This window comes from Populus alba, chromosome 2, assembly GCF_005239225.2.
Source record: "Populus alba chromosome 2, ASM523922v2, whole genome shotgun sequence".
NCBI classification, from domain to species: domain Eukaryota; kingdom Viridiplantae; phylum Streptophyta; class Magnoliopsida; order Malpighiales; family Salicaceae; genus Populus; species Populus alba.
Window position 1 is genome coordinate 7,961,096 of NC_133285.1, and position 18,851 is coordinate 7,979,946.

Here is an 18,851-nt window from a genome sequence, read left to right on the forward strand (position 1 = left end):
TATATTTGGCCTCACCAAGATCACGCATACATTAATAGAATTAGCAAATGTGTTTACATTATTTATCGTTATATTTTTTTAAGAAAATATTTTTTATTTAGAAATTATTAAAATATTATTTTTAATTTTTTAAAATTTATTTTTTATATTAACACATCAAAAAAATTAAAAAAATACTAAAAATATTAATTTAAAATAATAAAAAATAATAAATTTAACAATACCTTCATTTGAATTACTTTTATTTTATTGGGTTTTAACATATAACAACACTAATTATAGAAAAAAAATATTAGATCCACATGATCGTCATTTTTTTTATTTGGGGTTTGGGTAATGCTTTGTATTTTTTATTTTTTAAAATATTTTTATTTAAAAATATATTAAAATAATAATATTTTTTATTTTTTTAAAATTTATTTTGAAATTAGCTAACTTAGAAAAATAAAAAAATTAATTTTAAATAGAAAAAACTTTTTTTTAAAAAAACACGCGGCCTGACAGCCTCTGGACAAAGACAATGACCTCTTCTCTTTTTTAGGAGAAAGAGAGAAATTTTCGAGTTTCAAAACAAAAGAAAATGACGCCATATTTCCACGAAAACGCTGTCGTATTGTTACCATTTTGTTCCCTTGAGCTTCCTGTCTTTCTGGCTGTCTACGTCTAGTGTCTATGCTGCCTATCTTCAATTTCTGACTTGCAGTTCGTTCAGTTACGCTGCCAATCCTAGGGTTTCTCTTCTGTGTTTCTGCCTCACATACACAACCAGGTACGCTCTTGCTGAGTATCTTTACTCCAGTTTTATTTGCCTGGTTCTATATTTCTAATCATTAATTTCTTTTTGGCCTTGGACGATAAGCTTTGCTCGAATTGCCAGGGAGAATGAAGGCTATATTTTGCGGCAATCTTGATTATGACGCGCGCCAATCTGATGTGGAGCGTCTTTTTAGAAGATATGGGAGGATTGACAGGGTGGATATGAAGTCTGGTTAGTCAATTTTATTTTGTTTTTTTATTATAATGTTGCTGCCTGAGAATAGATCAAAAAATAAAGTAACTGGTACATTTTGCTGGATGTTGTTTGGTATGTCATTAACTTTTCTTGATGATGGAATGGAATCTTTGTAAGGCGTGATGATCCTCTCGCCTGCCCACATGAGTCATTGAACTTTGCAAATTCAGAAACTAGGGCAAAAGGATTTACTTGTGTTTTCTACTCTGGACATCGCAAAGTTGATACAGAGGATGTAAGGCGCAGTGATCCTTTCAACTGGCCACGTGAGGCATTGGGCAACATGGTTTGCTCCCTATTTCTAGACGGATGCCTGTCCAGGCCAAATGGAAAGATCTCCAGAGCATTTGGATTTCTGAGACTGTAATTGGAAGACGGAGCTGGGACATTTAGTGTTTTGACTTTTTGTAGATCAACCTATGTCATATTCTGTGTTTTTCACAAGCCCTTTTTTAAACTATAGCAACCACTATGAGTGTGACACACTAATAAGCCCGCTGCTTTGCTGCATTTGGAGATGGCAGGACAATTATGGTAGAGCTTTTTTGCCATCATGTTGATGTGTTGTTGGGAATTTAGTGCTTATTTTCCTTGTATAAATAGTCTAAAAGATGTGAGCTACAACTGTGAATTCTAGGTGGGGAATGAGGGATGCTGATATTTTGAGCATGTAGGCTGGCACTTTGGCACCAAGAAATTTTTCCTATTGGCTGAAATTTTGAATGTACTTGAAAAGGAGATTTTCCCTTTGGAAATAATTATTTTTGGATGCATATTAGTTTTTTCAATGGAGAACACAACACTTTTTTTCAGGATGTGAACCCAATATACTCAAAGATTTCTTTGACGCAGGATTACTTGGAATGTCCATGCTCTTCTTGGATGGATATGCTCCTCTGCATTTCTTTTTGTGGCATGTTTTCAAGCATCATCTTCTTCTTGTCTTTTTTCCACAAGAACCAACCTGATCCACCATGGAACTGTCTTCCTTCATTCCCTGAGACACCATTGCCTTAATTTCCTCATGAGTTTTGGTCAATGTTCTGATTTTGGAATCATTCAGCATAGAAATCATGATGATCTCAAAGCCAATGACAGGTGTCATATTACCTCCCAACAGGTCTTCTTTTGGATCTATTTTTAAAAAACTAAATTTTGTTGAGATTTTCTCATGGTGTATAATGTCTACATTAAAGGATGCCTGACTCAAGATGATCTTTCTTCTGGGTTGTAACTGTTTTTTCCTGGTCACTTGACACTCTGGTTTTGTAGGATTTGCTTTTGTCTATATGGAGGATGAAAGAGATGCTGAGGATGCCATCCGCAGGCTTGACCGAATAGAATTTGGGAGAAAAGGACGCCGTCTACGTGTTGAGTGGACTAAGGTAGGTTTGGTAGTTACTTAAGGTGTGTAAGCCTTGGAGTCTATTTGTTTCATAGTATTTTTGCATTCCATATCCTAGTGTGGTGGGGACAAGTACCCGAGATACTGTTCACACACTCGTATGATCATAGATGATGGAAGGTAGTCTAAACCGTTGAGAGAAGGGGCTTTAGCTTATGATTTGATTTTATTTATTTGAATTATTTGAACTTTTAGCTGAGGTTTATTAATTAGGTTTTATTTGTTGGGCTTGATTTAATAATTGTTGGGTATTTTATTTAGTGGGCTATAAGCTTAATTAGTTGTTCTAGTTAGGATTTTAGTATTTATATTCTATTTTTTTCTAAATGTTTGACAGTTTTGATGAATTGAATAAAAATTGCAAAGTTGTAGACTTTTCAACCCCCATTCTTCTCTTCTTCAACCTTTTCTTCTCTTTCTTTGGCTTCTTCTTCGTAGCTTATTCTTTTTTGTCTTCTTTAGCTTTAAATCTCTTTTATCCCGCATCATGGTTTATATTGGCTCCATACATAGGTATGCATATTCGTGTTCATACAGAAACTGTATCTGTACGAGTATTAAAAACGTGACCTTCATATTTAAGTTTGCAAGTATGTGTTGTTTAAAATCTCTGAGTTCTGGCTTCCAAAGAATATAAGAACGCCAAGAATAACATGACATTTAACATGTTCATGAAATTTTGGTTAATCCTCTTAACCCCTTTCTCCCTCTCTTGACCCTCTCTTCATGTGTGTGCAACTCTTGCAATTGCTTCTGTTTGTTTTTCTTTACTTTCTCAAGGATTGGTTTCAGTGTTAAATGGGAAAAATGTATTCACTTCATATATACATTGTTGTATGTTTTTTTCTATAATTAATCAAATCAACCAAAATTGTGTATTGCAGCAAGAACGTGACAGTAAGCCTGCTGGTTCAAGAAGATCATCAGCTAATATGACTCCATCAAAAACTTTGTTTGTCATTAATTTTGATCCAATTCATACCCGAACTAGGGATCTGGAGAGGCACTTTGATCCTTATGGAAAAATATTGAGCACAAGGATTCGGAGGAATTTTGCATTCATTCAGTATGAGTTACAGGAAGATGCTACTAAGGCATTGGAAGCAACTAATATGAGGTTGATTTTTTCTTAATAAATTTTCTAGCTGCTTGCAATCTCATTTAGTAGCCCCATTCAAACTTTGTCTTAGTAATTATCAATAACAGGTGTGATTAAGTTGTTGTGTTAGTGGTTTTGCTTTCTTGGTTAAAACAAAATAATCTAACCAAGTTTAATATGCTTCAGTGCAATAACTTATTGTTCAATGTGTGAGACAGTCCCAAGAAACCCATTAAGTGACCATATGAAATGTTTTCATTGATAAGTGTTTCCAAACTCCCATTGGCATTTTCACTTTTGCCACTTTCAAAAGTTTTTTTCAAAAACTTGTGCTTATTTTAGTGCTTTCTATTTTGATACTGTGTTGCAGCAAGTTGATGGACCGGGTCATTTCAGTGGAATATGCTGCTCGAGATGATGATGAAAGAAGGAACGGTTACAGTCCTGAGAGAAGAGGCCGTGACAGATCTCCTGACAGAAATTATGATCGTGAACGATCCCCAAGTCCATATCGTAGAGATAGGGGTAGCCCAGACTACGGCCATGGACAGAATACAAATGCCAGACCTCAAAGAGTAAATCATACTTATGATAAAGCTGAAGGTCCTGAAAAGGAAAGATACCGCAGGTTCATATTATCCTCCACTAGCAATTCTCAGTTATTTTTGCTTTGTGTGCATTTTCTAATTTTTCAATGCTGTAGCATGATGTGAATATGCCGTGTTTACAAGCACTTTGACCGTATTATTTACAATGCAGCCGCTCCCCACCATCTCAGGAAAGGTCACGCTCTTGAGAAAAAGCAGAAGGTTTGATAGTCTGTTTGTTGGACTATCCTTTTCTATCTTTTGACTAGTCAATTCAGGTATCTGGGCTACTCCGGTGATGTGCATTTTGTATCAGTGACTTTCTTTCTTTTTTAAGACAGTGATTTTGGCATTGATATGCTGTTGATTTGGTTAGCTCTAGAGGCTTCTCGTGTGTTGACATGGTTTGTGATGTTTCATATTTAATAATTTGTTAGAGATTTTGGTGCGATTTTTCTCAAGTCTCGTTCTTGGTCCTAGTGCAATTCTGGATGAGTGCATATAAAGCTGGGACTTGGAATGTTGAATAGAAGTTGGAGAGCTATTGCTTGTAATTGTAACTGTAATTGTGTACCATTGTTGTTGTCATTCCATCCCTTTTCTTGGAGAAGAACAGTTTCTACTTTCGAGTCGAGAAATCATTTGTTTAGGCAATTGACACTGAAATCACTGGGCCTTTGTTCAATGACAACAGTGAGGATTACAAAATGTCATCATGGGTTTTTGTGGACATCTTTTTGCATGCATGCTAATATTTGAATGTGTTTTTGTTTTCGAGAGTGAAATTGCCTATTTTTCTTGTGGTGATTGTGGAAATGATGGATTAGGTTTCTGGTGGCAACTTGCATGAATTGGTTTTTGTCGATTTGGGTCAAACCCTGTCAGCCAAAGTTCCACCTTGATTTGTATACAATTCCACCAAACTTGGAAGTCAAACCTACCTAGATTCCTTCTTCTTCTTTTCTTCTTTTTTTTTTTTGGCGGTAGGTTTTTAATTGGTCACGATACTTTCAATTTTCGTTTCCTTGCGTTTGCGTGAAGGAATTGATCTGTCCAAAGCATCACCGATTAGAAGTATTCATGTCGTAGCTCCCTTTGTTTTTTTGTGTAAAACCTTTTAAAGCATTAGTTAGTTGGTCTATTAAAGGCCCCCCATCGGCATTCTCTATGAAAAGCCAAGAATCTCTCTTAAATGCATCCGCTGTACACACTCAACATGATATGAATAATGTTTTGACCTCAATCAATATTAAAAACGCTTCTTATGTGAGGTCAAGGAGTTGTTAGCATTAACAACAACTAATCATTACATAACCACTTCAATTATCATAACCCCTGTTTTCATATATCGAAGTATATATATATATAGCATTAGAGGAAGTCCAATGACTGTGGGACCATTCACAGCCGGCAGCAGTAGAACCGAGAGCAAGCTAGCTTTTTTGGTAGAGGGGCAAGAGCGAGTCTACCAAGACGCGTGGATGCATAACTGGAACGTAACGCTGTGCATGTCGGCTTTATGCAACATTTTGGCATGCACATACTCACTGCTCCTTCTCAAAAAATCCCTTCTCTTGTCTCGTTATTAATCTGCAAATCTCTCCGTTTACATAATTATATCCTTTTACAAAGGTTCAAGAGGGTTGCATTTTTCAATTTTGGTTGCCCGAAGTAAAATATCCTTAAAAACCATAATTTTGCACGGTTACTTTTTTTTCAATCAAGAAATGGTTCTAATTTCCATATATATATATATATATATATATATATATATATATATATATATTAAGATTATGGCTCCTCTAGGGAACTAATAATATTCGTGCTTGATGTTATCAAGTAGCTGTGATTTGGATGTTACTTCACTAGGAAAGTAGTATCAGTGGCATGACTACTTCACCATGCATGCCACTGAGATGGGAGGATTTATTTTACTCGACAGAGCATACTGGAAGGAACACATGCCTTTTAATTATTGAGGTAACTATAGGTTATTATAATTCATTCTAGGAATTGTTTGGGATTGTTGTACTGATTGTTTTTTAAAGTGTTTTTTATTTAAAAATATTTTAAAATAATAATTTTTTATTATTTTTTACATTAACACATTAAAATAATTATTAAATATTAAAAAATTTATTTTAAACAAAAAATTTTATTTTTTAAAAAAACACAATTTGAATCCAAACACAATTATACTCCATGGTACAACTCTTTTCTCGTTGACAACCCTTTTGAGCCAGGAGATTTGAACTTCAAATTCATCATTGAGCTTATTTATTATATATGTTGCTTTGTCAATGCACTGTGCGTGTCTGGTTATAATAAAGCTGGATAGTAAATCTGCGAAAAGTTTAAGAATAATGATAAAGTTTGTTTTTTTATTTAAAAATATATAAAAAAAAATTTTTTTAAAAAAACTACCGTTAAAACGTGGGATCAAACACCCATGTCCAAGTGGTGACGTGTCTCCTGCCTTTGTTACTTGAGATGTAATAAATCCTAGAAACATGTCTTCCTCTCCCTGCAAGAAAATTGTGAATCGGATTCGTCAAGTGTCTGTTTGAGATTTTGCAGAGAGGTTTACGCGTGTGGAATGAAAGAAGAAGATATGCAATTTAATTTTTTTATATATATATATATATATATATATATATAGTGCTAATTAATTAAATCCCACAAAATCAATGGTTAATGAAATGCCCTTGTATCTCTTTGATGCTTATTAGGGTTGAGTTGGCAGGAGTTTTTTGAATTTATTAGAAATCGAGGCTCTCATGGCATTCCTTATCTTTTGATTTTAGTTTTTTTTGTTATTATTATTTTATATTCTACGCTCATTTCTGTGTTTTTTATTCAGACTACCATGTCTTGTAAATCGATTTGATATTTATAAATTTTTTGTATTAAAAAAAATTAATTGTATAATCAACCTTATTCTAGGATACATTTCTCTTTTCAATTTTGAATATTTATGAATTCAAAGAGGGTACACATATATAAAAACATGTATGACTTAGAGATAAAAACACTATGAATTGAGCTATGCGTCTATATATAATACCTTTGTAACTACTCTTGGAACTCAAAAATATACGCTTTGGTATAGTTTTATTTTTTTTAACATGTACAGTTTTTATAGTTTTAGGCATGTATATTTTAGACATCAAATTTTTAGTCAAGAGATGAGAGAGAAAGTTTGAGTTATCAAGATTCCTATAATATTCGTTTGAGTGTTTTAAATAAAAATAAATTAAAAATTAGATTTTGTGATCCAATATGCCTAGACCTTAACTTTTTTAATAATCTAAGGTGATTTGTAATTATTGTAATGGATGATATATCATTTGCTACCTATTTATTAAAAATAAAGAGAGAAAGGCTAAAGCAAATGAAATATCATCTACTTAAGCTTAAAATAAAACAAAGTGGTATTGACCTTCTCGACCCTAGAAAAAAAAAAAAAATGAATGAGACTCTTTAGCTACACTAAAATTTTGATTATAATATTCTTGATACCATAGAAAGATTATGATGAAATGAATTCAATGTCATCTTAAAAAGTTAACAATGATTATTAGAGTGCTTCACAAGTGTTGTTCAAATATGAAAAACTTTATATCTTTGGACGGCGCGTGTGCTTCTTTAAATATAGGCATTCTTATAATTTACAAAAAAAAAAAAAAATAGTTAATGACCTTTCTTGATGTCATTGAATTTATCTTATTAAAATTTTTTCAATGATACTAATAATGTTATTATCAAAGTTTTGAGGCATGCTTTTAGGTTTTTTTTTGTTTTTCTCTCTCTTTTTTTTTTTCTTTTTTTTTTTTGAAACCTTTTAAAACATTACTATTCACCACTATTCATGGCGACTTTTTTTAAAATCATAATTATTATCAACGAGTTTCACCCAAATGTACTATTTTTCAAAAAAAATTAAATTTGATAACTTTTTTTAAAAAAATAAAACTCCACCTCGTCAATGGCCTATATAAATATTTCAAAAATAAAAACACATTCAAATTTCACCCACATCTCTACAGTCAAATGCCCTATTTCAGAAACAATCACAGCCGAATGATCCATTAATCATGCTCCACGATTAATCTAGACAAAGAGTAAACTCTAATCTAGCAGTTTGAAAAATTAACAAATCAGCTGTACTAGTTTAAAGCCCAATCTTATAATGATCCCTTTTAGGGTTGTCAGAAAAATTTGAATGCCCGTAAACTCTATCCAAAACTCACCTCAATTTGTCGACTAAATTTATTATTTTCACGCAAAACTCATTAATAATTACTAAAATATATAGTAATTTTTTTACACAAAATTTAAAACAAATAAACAAATGGGCTCACTAGCAGTTTTGCGAAGAATATTACCTAAGATTAGTCCCTCCTTTAAGCAAACCTGACTGAAGGATCAAGTAGTATATTATAAAACTAGAGGGATCAATGTGATGATTCTTTAAAATACAGAACCTTAACTATATTTTACCCCCCAACAAAACTTCTCTCTGTGGAAGTACACTCCGTAGTAAAATAATGTTTTTTAGCACACAGAGAGGCCTGACACATTATTTACCAGTAGCCGAGAGAGAGAAACAGTTCTGGAGAGAGAGAGGGAGAGAGTTTGATTTTTAAATGTGATTGTTATTAGTATATTTGTCATGCTCTCCTGTGTCTGCTAGTGTCTACATTCAAACTTGACCTGCTAGTTTCTTAGATTCTTCCTTTTCTTTTATTTTCTTACAATGATTTCGACCGTTTGTGTCAGTTTCTCAATTTTCAAACAAAAGCAGCTTCTGGGCATTCCTCATTCTCAGTGAGTGAGTGTGGGATTCCTTTGCTTTTGAAGATCAAACTGGTATTGTTCATTCTGGAGGCACTCCTTAATTCTAGCTTGCACGAAGTTTGAGTCTTGAAGGCAAAGTTGCTGTTCCTCCTAGTGAGTTTCTGGTTTCAATCGAGAGAGAAACAGCTCTGGTTTCGATAAAGTTTGAGTCTTGAAGACAAGAGTTGTGAGTTATTGAACTTTAGAAGCAGTTCAGGTTTCAACTGAGAGAGAAAAGGAGAGAGAAGTTGAAGATCAAGCTATACAGCTGGTTGTTGCTTTCTGGAGAGATGACAAATTCTGATTCCTGAGGCGTAAAGGTTGGTTCTTGGAGTTGATTTCTTTTGCTTTTTATGATCCTATTTGGAAAAAAAGAAGTGATCTTTTTCCCCTTTTGCTTTCCCCCCCTGTCTCACTGGGTTCTCTTATCTGGTTTTTAAAGATCAGTCAGTTCACATAATTAATGGTTCCATTCTCTTACTGTATCATTTTCTTCTCGTAGAGACAGGAGGGGCTTTGAATTGTGGAGGTCTTTGAATGTCGAGGAAGGTCAAATCTATTTGAGGTATATATATTTTGCATTTATTGATTTGAATTTTTTTCTAAATAAAAATGAACTTGTAGTGGGGCTGGTCTATTGAATCAATCTTGAAGAATTTAAATACACCTGATGTATATTACAAATGTAGATAGAGACTCGTAACTTCTCTTCAAAGGAAAGTCTCTCTCTCTCTGAACCAGCTAGCTCTCTATTTATGGGGATAAAAATGGCAATACACAGCCTAGAATCCAACTTTTTATCCAAAAATGAAATCTTGACCATTGGATATCGATCAAGATCACCTTATCAAAGCTTAGAAGATAAATCTGATACCCATGTTCTACCTTCTTCATGGTTGAAAAGTAAAGTTTCAGAAATTTTTTCTTTCACTTCCCATTGTACCCTTCATCACGAAGTGGGAGGAAGTGTTTGGTAATATATCACGGTTATGTTTTAAAATATTTTTTTATTTTTTAAAATTTATTTTTCACATCAACATATAATTTAAAAACATAAAAAAAGAAATTTACAAAAAAGCAAATCAAAATTTTTGACTAGTGCGGATGGCCCGTAGTAGTTGTCAAGCTCAAGATTGTATTCGAAAGGGTGTTTTGGTATTTGCATGGTGTTATGTCTTAATAGGACGGCAATATTTTTTAGTCTTTAAAAAAGAAAATTCTTTCAATTTCACGAGTCGATCCATAATAATTACAACAGTTTCGTGTTTTGCTGGATATGCATTCTTTTAGGTTTAATTTTAGTTGGCATTTAATGATCACTTAAAAAGCCATGGAAATGATTTGTGGGAGCATCTTAAAGGGTACTTTGATTTGGTTGGTCAAGTCTTGTTTTCAGTTAAACAAGCTTTGTGTGATCATGCAAGATTCTCGAAGCCCTTGATGTTAGCGTATTTGTTTTTTATTTGTGGTTTATTTTAAAGAACCAGTAACCTTAGTTTATAATTTATGTATGATGACTTTAACTGCTCCACTACCTTTGAATTTTCTAAGCAAATATCATTTCCTTCCTCGTTTCTTAATGCCCAGCTCATCACTTTAAGGTTTGGTTCTCTTTGTAACTCAGTTATTGCAGCTCTGGTGGCCAATTTGATCCGTACACGTTAGAAATCATGGTGGAAGATAGAGGGAAAGAAGTTGTGGTTGATATTCAGTCAGTTGAAGACTGGTTATGTCATGCACAAGAGCTTGTTCCTGTAGCCGTGCACAAGGCTAGGGAGGTTAAGGGCTTTCCTGGTAGATGGAAGATGATAATTTCGAAGTTGGAGCAGATCCCATCGCGTTTATCGGATTTGTCAAGCCACCCTTGCTTCTCCAAGAACTCTCTTTGCAAGGAGCAATTGCAGGCTGTGTCAAAAACACTCAAAGAAGCAATTGAATTGGCAATCTTATGTATGGGTGACAATTATTGTGGTAAGCTTAGGACGCAGAGTGATCTTGATGCTTTATCTGGTAAACTGGATTTGAATTTACGAGATTGTGGACTTTTGATCAAGACTGGGGTGCTTGGCGAGGCTACTATGCCTTCAGCTGTGGCTGGCTCATCAACAGAACCTGAGGCTGCTATTCACAGCAATACAAGGGAATTGCTTGCCCGGCTTCAGATTGGGCACTTGGAGGCGAAGCACAGAGCTCTCGACACACTTGTTGAGGTCATGAAAGAGGATGAAAAGACTGTTTTGGCTGTTATGGGGCGGAGCAACATTGCTGCTTTAGTCCAGTTGTTAACAGCAACTTCTCCTTGCATTCGAGAAAAGACTGTTACTGCAATCTGCTCACTTGCAGAATCTGGAAGCTGTGAGAATTGGCTTGTTTCAGAGGGTGTTCTGCCACCTCTCATAAGGCTTGTTGAGTCAGGCAGCACTGTGGGCAAAGAGAAGGCTACAATTTCTCTCCAGAGATTGTCAATGTCAACAGAAACAGCCAGGGCAATTGTTGGGCATGGTGGTGTTCGACCACTGATTCAGATCTGTCGAACTGGTGATTCTGTTTCACAGGCTGCAGCTGCTTGCACGTTGAAGAATATCTCAGCTGTCCCTGAGGTTCGACAAGATCTAGCTGAAGAAGGGATCGTGAAGGTAATGATCAATCTCCTAGATTGCGGGATTTTATTGGGATCAAAAGAATATGCAGCAGAATGCTTGCAGAATCTCACTGCCAGCAATGACAATCTGAAAAGAGCTGTTATTTCAGAAGGCGGAATTCGAAGTCTGTTGGTATATCTTGATGGTCCACTACCCCAAGAATCTGCAGTTGGGGCATTAAGGAATTTGGTTAGCTCGGTTTCTACGGAAATGCTGGTATCTTGTGGTTTTATACCCCGTTTGGTTCATGTGCTCAGGTCTGGATCACTGGGTGCCCAACAGGCTGCTGCATCTGCAATTTGCAGGGTTTGCACCTCCGCAGATATGAAAAAATTGGTGGGTGAAGCTGGGTGCATCCCTCTTCTTATAAAATTGCTCGAGGCTAAATCAAACAGTGTTAGAGAGGTTTCTGCGCAAGCAATTTCGAGTTTGGTATCCCTTTCCCAGAACCGAAGAGAAGTTAAAAGGGATGATAAAAGCGTGCCAAATCTAGTGCAATTGCTTGATCCAAGTCCACAGAACACTGCAAAGAAATATGCTGTAGCGTCCCTTGCATCACTCGCTTCGAGTAAGAAACGTAAGAGGTTGATGATTTCATATGGAGCGATTGGATATCTCAAGAAGCTCACTGAGATGGACATCCCTGGCGCTAAAAAGCTACTCGAGCGATTAGAAAGAAGGAAATTAAGAAGTTTGTTCGGTAAGAAATAGAGAGACGAAAATCTACTTTTGTCTGACAAGCTCGCTTCCCGTTTCCTTCATGTATTCACCGTTTAATTCTCTGTACGAAACAAAGTAGTCAATGACAAGCTGAGAGCACTCAAAAGTGTGCTAAAATCTATGCAATCGATGTTCTATTTATAAAAATACATAAGAAACCTCTTATGCAGTTATGCTTATTTTATTCTTCTTCTAGCTTCCATATTTCGCACGCAGACAGCGCTGCGGCCATCATATTTCTTTCTGTTACTCCACTTCTCTTTATGTTTGGGGAGATCAAAGACCTTCATGCCATAGGCAGGCCATTGTAACTGTCATATTTCAGTCGTGGAAGGAATCGAAGATGTTCCAGCCGGTGATTTAAGCCTCTGCAAGGCAACACAGGTGATCAGCTTCAGGGTTCTTTGTTGAAAATTCTCTTGGGCTGCCATCCACACCTGGGGGTGTCGAAGATTCCGACAAAGAAAACACTGTCGTCTTCAATAGTTAGGAAATGATTGTGTTATCCCCTAGTGCCCAACTATTGTGCTCGATGTACAGTGCTGCAAAGACTAATGAGCAGAACCACCCATTGATGCTTCAAATTTGCTGTCAAGGCCCAGTTGCGCCAGAAAGAAACCTCAATCGATTCAATCGTCCATGAAGCAAAAAGGCGAGGCCTTCCTTTTTGTTTTTTGTGATTTAAATTTGTATTCACAAGCTAATCGAGAAGATAGAAAGATGCAGCCAAAGATCCCACCTTTCGAGAAAAATCCCCGTACTTCATTGATGTTAGCTGTGCCCCTGTAAAATTGAAGATATAAATACGACCTTACCAAGATATGTTGTCGGTTGTAGACTTCAAAAGTAGATTAAAGCACTGTTGTCTTGGCCCCACCACCGTGGTACCTTTTTTCCCTTCAGAATCCGTCGTTTAAAATGAATGGGCAGCAGCTAACCTAACATGGGATGTATTCTGGATTGCGTGAAAGTACGGCGCTCCTTTTTTAAAAAATATATTAAAATAATTTTTTTAAAAAAATAAATTTAAATCTTTATAAAACACTGCATGGAACACATTAGCAAACAATATCGTCCTTGCTCTACCTCTAGTTTAATTTGCAAGCCGGTAAGAAAAATAATTACATGTGAAAAATGTAGTAAATTTAATTTAAAATTTATTCGAAACTACTTTAAAATATATATATTTATATTATATAAATATATTTTAAAAAATTTAGATTTATTAATACAACATGATTGATATATATATATATATAACAACATTATAATATTTATTATTTTGTTATTTAATAAAGTCATACATGCTTTAAATATATATTAATTATTTTATTTTTTATTGAATAATAAATAATAAATAATAAATAATATACTTGAATCCGATAAATAATTTATAAATATTTTAATTTTTTTCCTGATAAATAAAAAAAATAAGATATAACCCGTAATTCCCTATTTTTAGTCGGATCACAGCGCCCTCCACTCTTCATCATTACCCAGCAATTCCCAGATTGGGCTGCGTGCAAAGCCACCGCACTGTCTAAAATCAGGCTATCTATACACGTCATCATCCGTCGCCACACAAAAGAATTCACATAATGACACGTACATGTGATCAGAGCCGTAGATGTTGATAAACCAATTTGAGAGATGGCTCGAATTTCATGCAGAGACAAGGAATTGAATAAAAAGGAGGCCAACAAATTAATTTTGTATTTTAGTCCTGGGAGAGAGCGCACCAAACATGGCCTTGTCATGGTCTATCATTAGCTGGAAACTTAAAAAACACTGGTTGCTGCGCATTTGCCAATTCTATCTCTTTGAGAACAAAGTCTCAATGCTTTTGTAGAGAGAGACGGCTAAGGAGAGATTGTGAATTTCGAGGCCATATCCATCTGGGCACTCCCTTCGGTATTACACGCACACACGCTCTCTCTCTCTCTCCTCTTTCTCCTTAGAAATAGTGAATTTGCGAACCCCCTGTGTTTGATTCTTGATCTGTGCTTTTTCTGAGGTCAAGCTTTGGTCTTTATTTATTAGAGGATGTTCATGTTTGTTTCTACTTAGTTATTTTAATCATTGTAACTTTATTGCTGATGACTTTGAGGTTGCTACCTGTCTTAACTTTTATTTGGGTGTTCTAAAGGTGATTTCTTTTTGTTGCATTCTTGATGTGAATTACTGATTGTCAGGTTCAAAAGCAAATATTGTTTCTTTCTTTAATTTCTACTGTTGTTGTCTTATATATATATATATGTATGGGCTCAGCTAGATATCATATTTTTGTTTAATCAGGTCAGTAACATTATTTCAGGCTTGAATTCTGATTGACCGTTTTCTTTTTTATTATTTTTCTCTATACTAGGAAGGCCAAAGGCATACAATCTTTGAATTCACTAGATTCCTAGAATCTTCAATTTCTAAAGAGTTTGGGAACCTGGTCAGTTTTAAATTGAGAATTGTTTCATTAAGAGTTATGTGTGTTTGGTGATTCATCAAGAAACTATGACAAAAACTGGTGATAATCTACTGGAATTGTTTTTTTGTTGTTAAAGAAGATTGCATGGGTTGCTTGTCTATGATATATCAAAGAGAGTAAACTTTGAGGTGCTATAAGTATACGCCTCGATTGCTCTCTATTGTGCGGATTAGGTTTAAAAGATTTCGTTTTGAAATTATAGTTAAGGAATGAGTGTTCCTAATCTGATAACTGCAATGATTTTTATCTTATGTTTATTGGATTTAGACAATTTATTATAGCTTTACTTTGTTGAATTTGTTAAAAGATTGTTTAGAGGACATTTTTTTTGTAATAAACAGCCATTGGCACAGTCTAAGAAAGGATCCCGAGAATTTATTTCCACGGAGATGATTTTTCTGAGTTTTGTTTTTGCGTTTCTCTTCATTTTTTCATGATGGAATGTTTGCTTTGTTTAATTATGTTAAAACTCTATTACTTCTTGAGTTCCAAGGATAGGTCATTAATTGATTTTGCAGGTTTGATCAGGATAAAAGATGAGTACACTAGATGCAACCAGAGCAGAACTTGCTCTTATAGTTCTGTATCTGAATAAGGCTGAAGCCAGGGACAAGATTTGTCGGGCAATTCAATATGGTTCAAAATTCTTGAGCGATGGACAGCCTGGTACCGCCCAAAATGTTGACAAATCAACCAGCTTAGCTCGGAAAGTTTTTCGTCTTTTTAAGGTAGAATTATATGATATAACATTAGATATGATTAAGTGGAATTACATCTGGCTTTGTTTATATCCCTTCAAATCTAGGAAATGTAGAACTTTTTCCTGTCTTTCTTTCTGTAACCAAAAACATATATAATTGTTCAGTAAATGGAAGCCGAAAAGGTACTTTAAATTGGTTGTCCATTTTGTTCCTAGAAAGAACTAGTGGAATGAATGAAAATGCTGAAGCACCTACATTTGGCAGTGTTTCATGTGGTCATTCTATGAAGCGGAATGAAAGCATTCTTCTTGTATTTATGATTTGGTAAATTTTATCATGCTTCTTGATCTTGTCCAATTGCAGTTTGTCAATGACCTGCATGGTCTTATTAGTCCAGTTTCTCAAGGGACCCCCTTGCCTCTCGTTTTATTGGGAAAGGTAAGAATGATTTGTTAATAAAATGTTTTTGTTACATTATCACTGTCTTCATGGTGGTGGCTTTAACAATTGGATGCTTATTTCAGTCCAAAAATGCGTTGTTGTCAACTTTCTTGTTTCTTGATCAAATTGTTTGGCTTGGAAGAAGTGGCATTTACAAGGTATGAAATGCTGCGCTCTATTTTAATCGTTTAATGTTTCAGAATGAAATTATATGAGAAGCATTAGTTAGAAACCTGAGAAGTCTTGATATTTACAGAACAAAGAGCGTGTTGACCTAATTGGCCGAATATCCCTTTTCTGTTGGATGGGATCCTCAATTTGTACTACTTTGGTTGAGGTTTGTAGCTTTTCACTTCCTTTTCTTCTCTTATAAATTGAGGGAATGAGCGTCTTTTTGCAAGCTGAAGATGATTTCTATGACATCTTCCACCATTTCTACATCAGGTTGGGGAGCTTGGGAGGCTTTCTGCGTCAGTGAAGAAGTTAGAGAAGGAGCTTAAGGATGGTGAAAAACATCATGTATGTACATCATTGTCGTATCAGGTTGATTGTTTAAATGCTTTCATGTAATAAGGCATTCTTATTGGTGGTCCTTTCTGAGAACAGAATGAGCAATACCGTGCCAAACTTAAAAAATCAAATGAAAGGTCTCTAGCCCTTGTCAAATCAGCCATGGACATTGTAGTTGCTGTTGGGCTACTTCAATTGGCACCCAAGAAAGTCACTCCTCGTGTTACAGGAGCTTTTGGAGTTGTTACCTCTCTAATCTCTTGCTACCAGGTATCCATTCTTCTCATGCACTGTTTTCATTGGTAACCGGGGAATCATCAGTATATTACTTTACTTTTTTGAGATTGGCTATGGATTGCCCACTAAAGCATATCTCCTGCCCAATCCAAGATTCAATTTCGACTCTTCACCCCCTTTGCTTCCTCCCTTTGCATCTCTGAATAGTGTCGGTGTAAATTTGATGCTTTTAGTTTTTAGAGAGTACATTTTTCTATAACTGAACAACCAAAAAAAACTGCTGTGCTTTTCATAAACTATATTTAATTGGCATTTTTTAAGTTAATTATTTTTTTTGGTCGTCATTTCAACATAGTAAACTGTTTTGATATTTTCTTTAAAACAAAATCTTGCCTGACATATGATGATGAGGGGCGGTGACATTGGCAATCGAACCAGTTCTAACCAAATGAGGGAGAAGGGTGCTGTGATGTATGAGCGTGCTCATCTGAGTATTTGAGTGTCTGAGTGATAGAGACAGAGTTTTACCATGAATCTGCATGCATTGTATGAAGCACTGCTGGGTTGAACTTGCTTTCTTTGGATTTTGTTTTTTAAAATTGAAGTTCCCCGAAGTTTTAGATGGTAATGCGCGCGCTTTTTACTGATGGATATTCTTTCTGCCATGCAGCTGCTTCCATCACCACAAAAGCCAAAGACAAATTGAAGACACGAGCCTGTTCTGCTCAAGAAGTCAAAAATGTCATCTCAATAATTATTTGAACTATGTGATAAACCCGTGTTGGTGTAAAGCTTTTTACCTTCTTGCCATCTTGTGGGTGACTTGGAAGGTTATTTACCTATTTAGTTCTCACTATTATTCAGCACCCTTGTTGGTCACAATTCACAGTCCATTACAATCTATCTTGCAGTAGTAATGATAATTCTGCAAATGTAATCTCTGGTTCATATTTTGCTCTACAATCATAGCAGCTGACCTGCTAATTCTTGTCTTGGGGAGGGCTCTACACTAAACTAAATTCCATCGGATCACAGTTTTGCACATATGCCTAAAGTAGGGTGGCATTTTTTTGGCCTTTCCACATGCGTTCATAATTCTTGTATAAATGATTATGTTCAAGTTAACCTACCTGGCCAAACATCATCATCTAAGCTCGGTGGTATGCATTTTATGTTTTGTTTCTGCGTTCTTGGGTGTTTGGTTTTGTTGATGAGGTATTTGTTTCTCGTTATCTTTGTTAGATTGTCACCGTGTCCATCAGTTAATATGCTATTATAAATCCTCAATTTTTTAATTTCATGTAATAACATCCCGAGTCTTTTAACTTTGTGAGTATGGTGAGTCTCCATGCTCTAACAAGCAATTGATGCCTGTGCATTTTCATCATAAAATTACCAGTGCACTATAAGAATAATACAAACATATCCACCTTTTTGGTCACCCGAAGAGGGGTGTTTTTTTTTTTTTTAGCGCTGGAAGTTTTGCAAGCATTGAAACTGTTGCCGGAAAAAACTACAGGCCCGCCGAGCTACCAAAATTTGCTCTCTTCTTAAAAGGGGTCGGCCATTTTAGTTTCCAATTGAGCCAAGCATGACATTACGATCGGGAGGTGCCTTTCCCGGAATCACTCAAAACAGTTTTTTCATTTTAACCTCTTTTTTTTGGGACATGTCTATAATATCACATTCAAGTAAAGCCCTAGCAAAGTACAGACAAAATAGTAAAATACAAGGGATTTTGATAGGCCGTTTATCATTTCGGCAACCTTCAATCTCAGTGACGTCGGATAGTGGCATGCACATTGATTCCTCCTTAAATCAGCCACCACGTCGTTCCCTCTTAAGCCAGGCTTGCGGCCTAGAGCAGAAATGGACACAAGCTCGCTACCAGGGGTTGTATATCCTTAATGGACATAGAGAGGGGTTTATTTATTTATTTATCTGAACATGATTGCGAGTGACCAACTTTAACAGCAAAACCTGTCTTCCGATACAAGCACATTCCCATTGTGACTAAAAACTGACAGAAAAATCAACACCACCACATGCACGTAACACGATCTTCGTGCGAATTTCTTACTCGTGGAAACCAAAATGATATATATATATATATATATATATATATATATATATATATATATATATATATATATATAACAACTCTTAAGAGCGGAAGAGAAAA

The 18,851-nt window shown here is 35.3% G+C and overlaps 3 protein-coding genes across 9 annotated transcripts; all 3 read left to right on the forward strand.

Moving 5' to 3' along the window:
- Nucleotides 1–560: 560 nt before the first annotated feature.
- Nucleotides 561–4,663, forward strand: LOC118042284 (serine/arginine-rich splicing factor RS41-like). Of its 4 annotated transcripts, none has more exons than XM_035049910.2 (6): nt 561–769; nt 860–988; nt 2,285–2,397; nt 3,302–3,534; nt 3,887–4,144; nt 4,276–4,663. In XM_035049910.2, the coding sequence occupies exons 2-6, from the start codon at nt 883–885 to the stop codon at nt 4,310–4,312; spliced, it is 747 nt and encodes a 248-aa protein (XP_034905801.1). In that variant the 5' UTR covers nt 561–769; nt 860–882; the 3' UTR covers nt 4,313–4,663. The 4 variants fall into 4 exon arrangements, with proteins under 4 accessions (XP_034905801.1, XP_034905802.1, XP_034905804.1 ...); XM_035049911.2 differs by having other exon boundaries at nt 878–988; XM_035049913.2 differs by lacking the exon at nt 561–769 and adding an exon at nt 1,865–2,132 and having other exon boundaries at nt 849–988.
- Nucleotides 4,664–8,681: 4,018 nt separating this feature from the next.
- Nucleotides 8,682–13,119, forward strand: LOC118042264 (uncharacterized). The gene is made up of 3 exons (XM_035049876.2): nt 8,682–9,259; nt 9,442–9,504; nt 10,564–13,119. The coding sequence occupies exon 3, from the start codon at nt 10,610–10,612 to the stop codon at nt 12,290–12,292; it is 1,683 nt and encodes a 560-aa protein (XP_034905767.1). The 5' UTR covers nt 8,682–9,259; nt 9,442–9,504; nt 10,564–10,609; the 3' UTR covers nt 12,293–13,119.
- Nucleotides 13,120–14,022: 903 nt separating this feature from the next.
- Nucleotides 14,023–17,617, forward strand: LOC118042270 (peroxisomal membrane protein 11D). 4 transcript variants are annotated; one of them, XM_035049887.2, is made up of 9 exons: nt 14,023–14,212; nt 14,667–14,741; nt 15,299–15,508; nt 15,845–15,919; nt 16,006–16,080; nt 16,179–16,259; nt 16,367–16,441; nt 16,529–16,702; nt 17,340–17,617. In XM_035049887.2, exons 3-9 carry the CDS (start codon nt 15,317–15,319, stop codon nt 17,373–17,375), a joined length of 708 nt encoding a protein of 235 aa, XP_034905778.1. In that variant the 5' UTR covers nt 14,023–14,212; nt 14,667–14,741; nt 15,299–15,316; the 3' UTR covers nt 17,376–17,617. The 4 variants fall into 4 exon arrangements, with proteins under 4 accessions (XP_034905778.1, XP_034905779.1, XP_034905781.1 ...); XM_035049888.2 differs by lacking the exon at nt 14,667–14,741 and having other exon boundaries at nt 14,023–14,315; XM_035049890.2 differs by lacking the exon at nt 14,667–14,741 and having other exon boundaries at nt 15,309–15,508.
- The last annotated feature ends 1,234 nt before the right edge of the window (nt 17,618–18,851 follow it).

Excerpts from the sequence above, each read along its gene's own strand:
- LOC118042264 (XM_035049876.2), top strand. The coding sequence starts at position 10,610 with ATGGTGGAAGATAGAGGGAAAGAAGTTGTGGTTGATATTCAGTCAGTT.
- LOC118042270 (XM_035049888.2), top strand. The coding sequence starts at position 15,317 with ATGAGTACACTAGATGCAACCAGAGCAGAACTTGCTCTTATAGTTCTG. Across the intron at positions 15,920-16,005 it reads CTCTCGTTTTATTGGGAAAG|TCCAAAAATGCGTTGTTGTC; the intron begins GTAAGAATGATT and ends TGCTTATTTCAG. Across the intron at positions 16,442-16,528 it reads AGGATGGTGAAAAACATCAT|AATGAGCAATACCGTGCCAA; the intron begins GTATGTACATCA and ends TTCTGAGAACAG.
- LOC118042284 (XM_035049910.2), top strand. The coding sequence starts at position 883 with ATGAAGGCTATATTTTGCGGCAATCTTGATTATGACGCGCGCCAATCT. Across the intron at positions 2,398-3,301 it reads TACGTGTTGAGTGGACTAAG|CAAGAACGTGACAGTAAGCC; the intron begins GTAGGTTTGGTA and ends TGTGTATTGCAG. Across the intron at positions 3,535-3,886 it reads TTGGAAGCAACTAATATGAG|CAAGTTGATGGACCGGGTCA; the intron begins GTTGATTTTTTC and ends ACTGTGTTGCAG.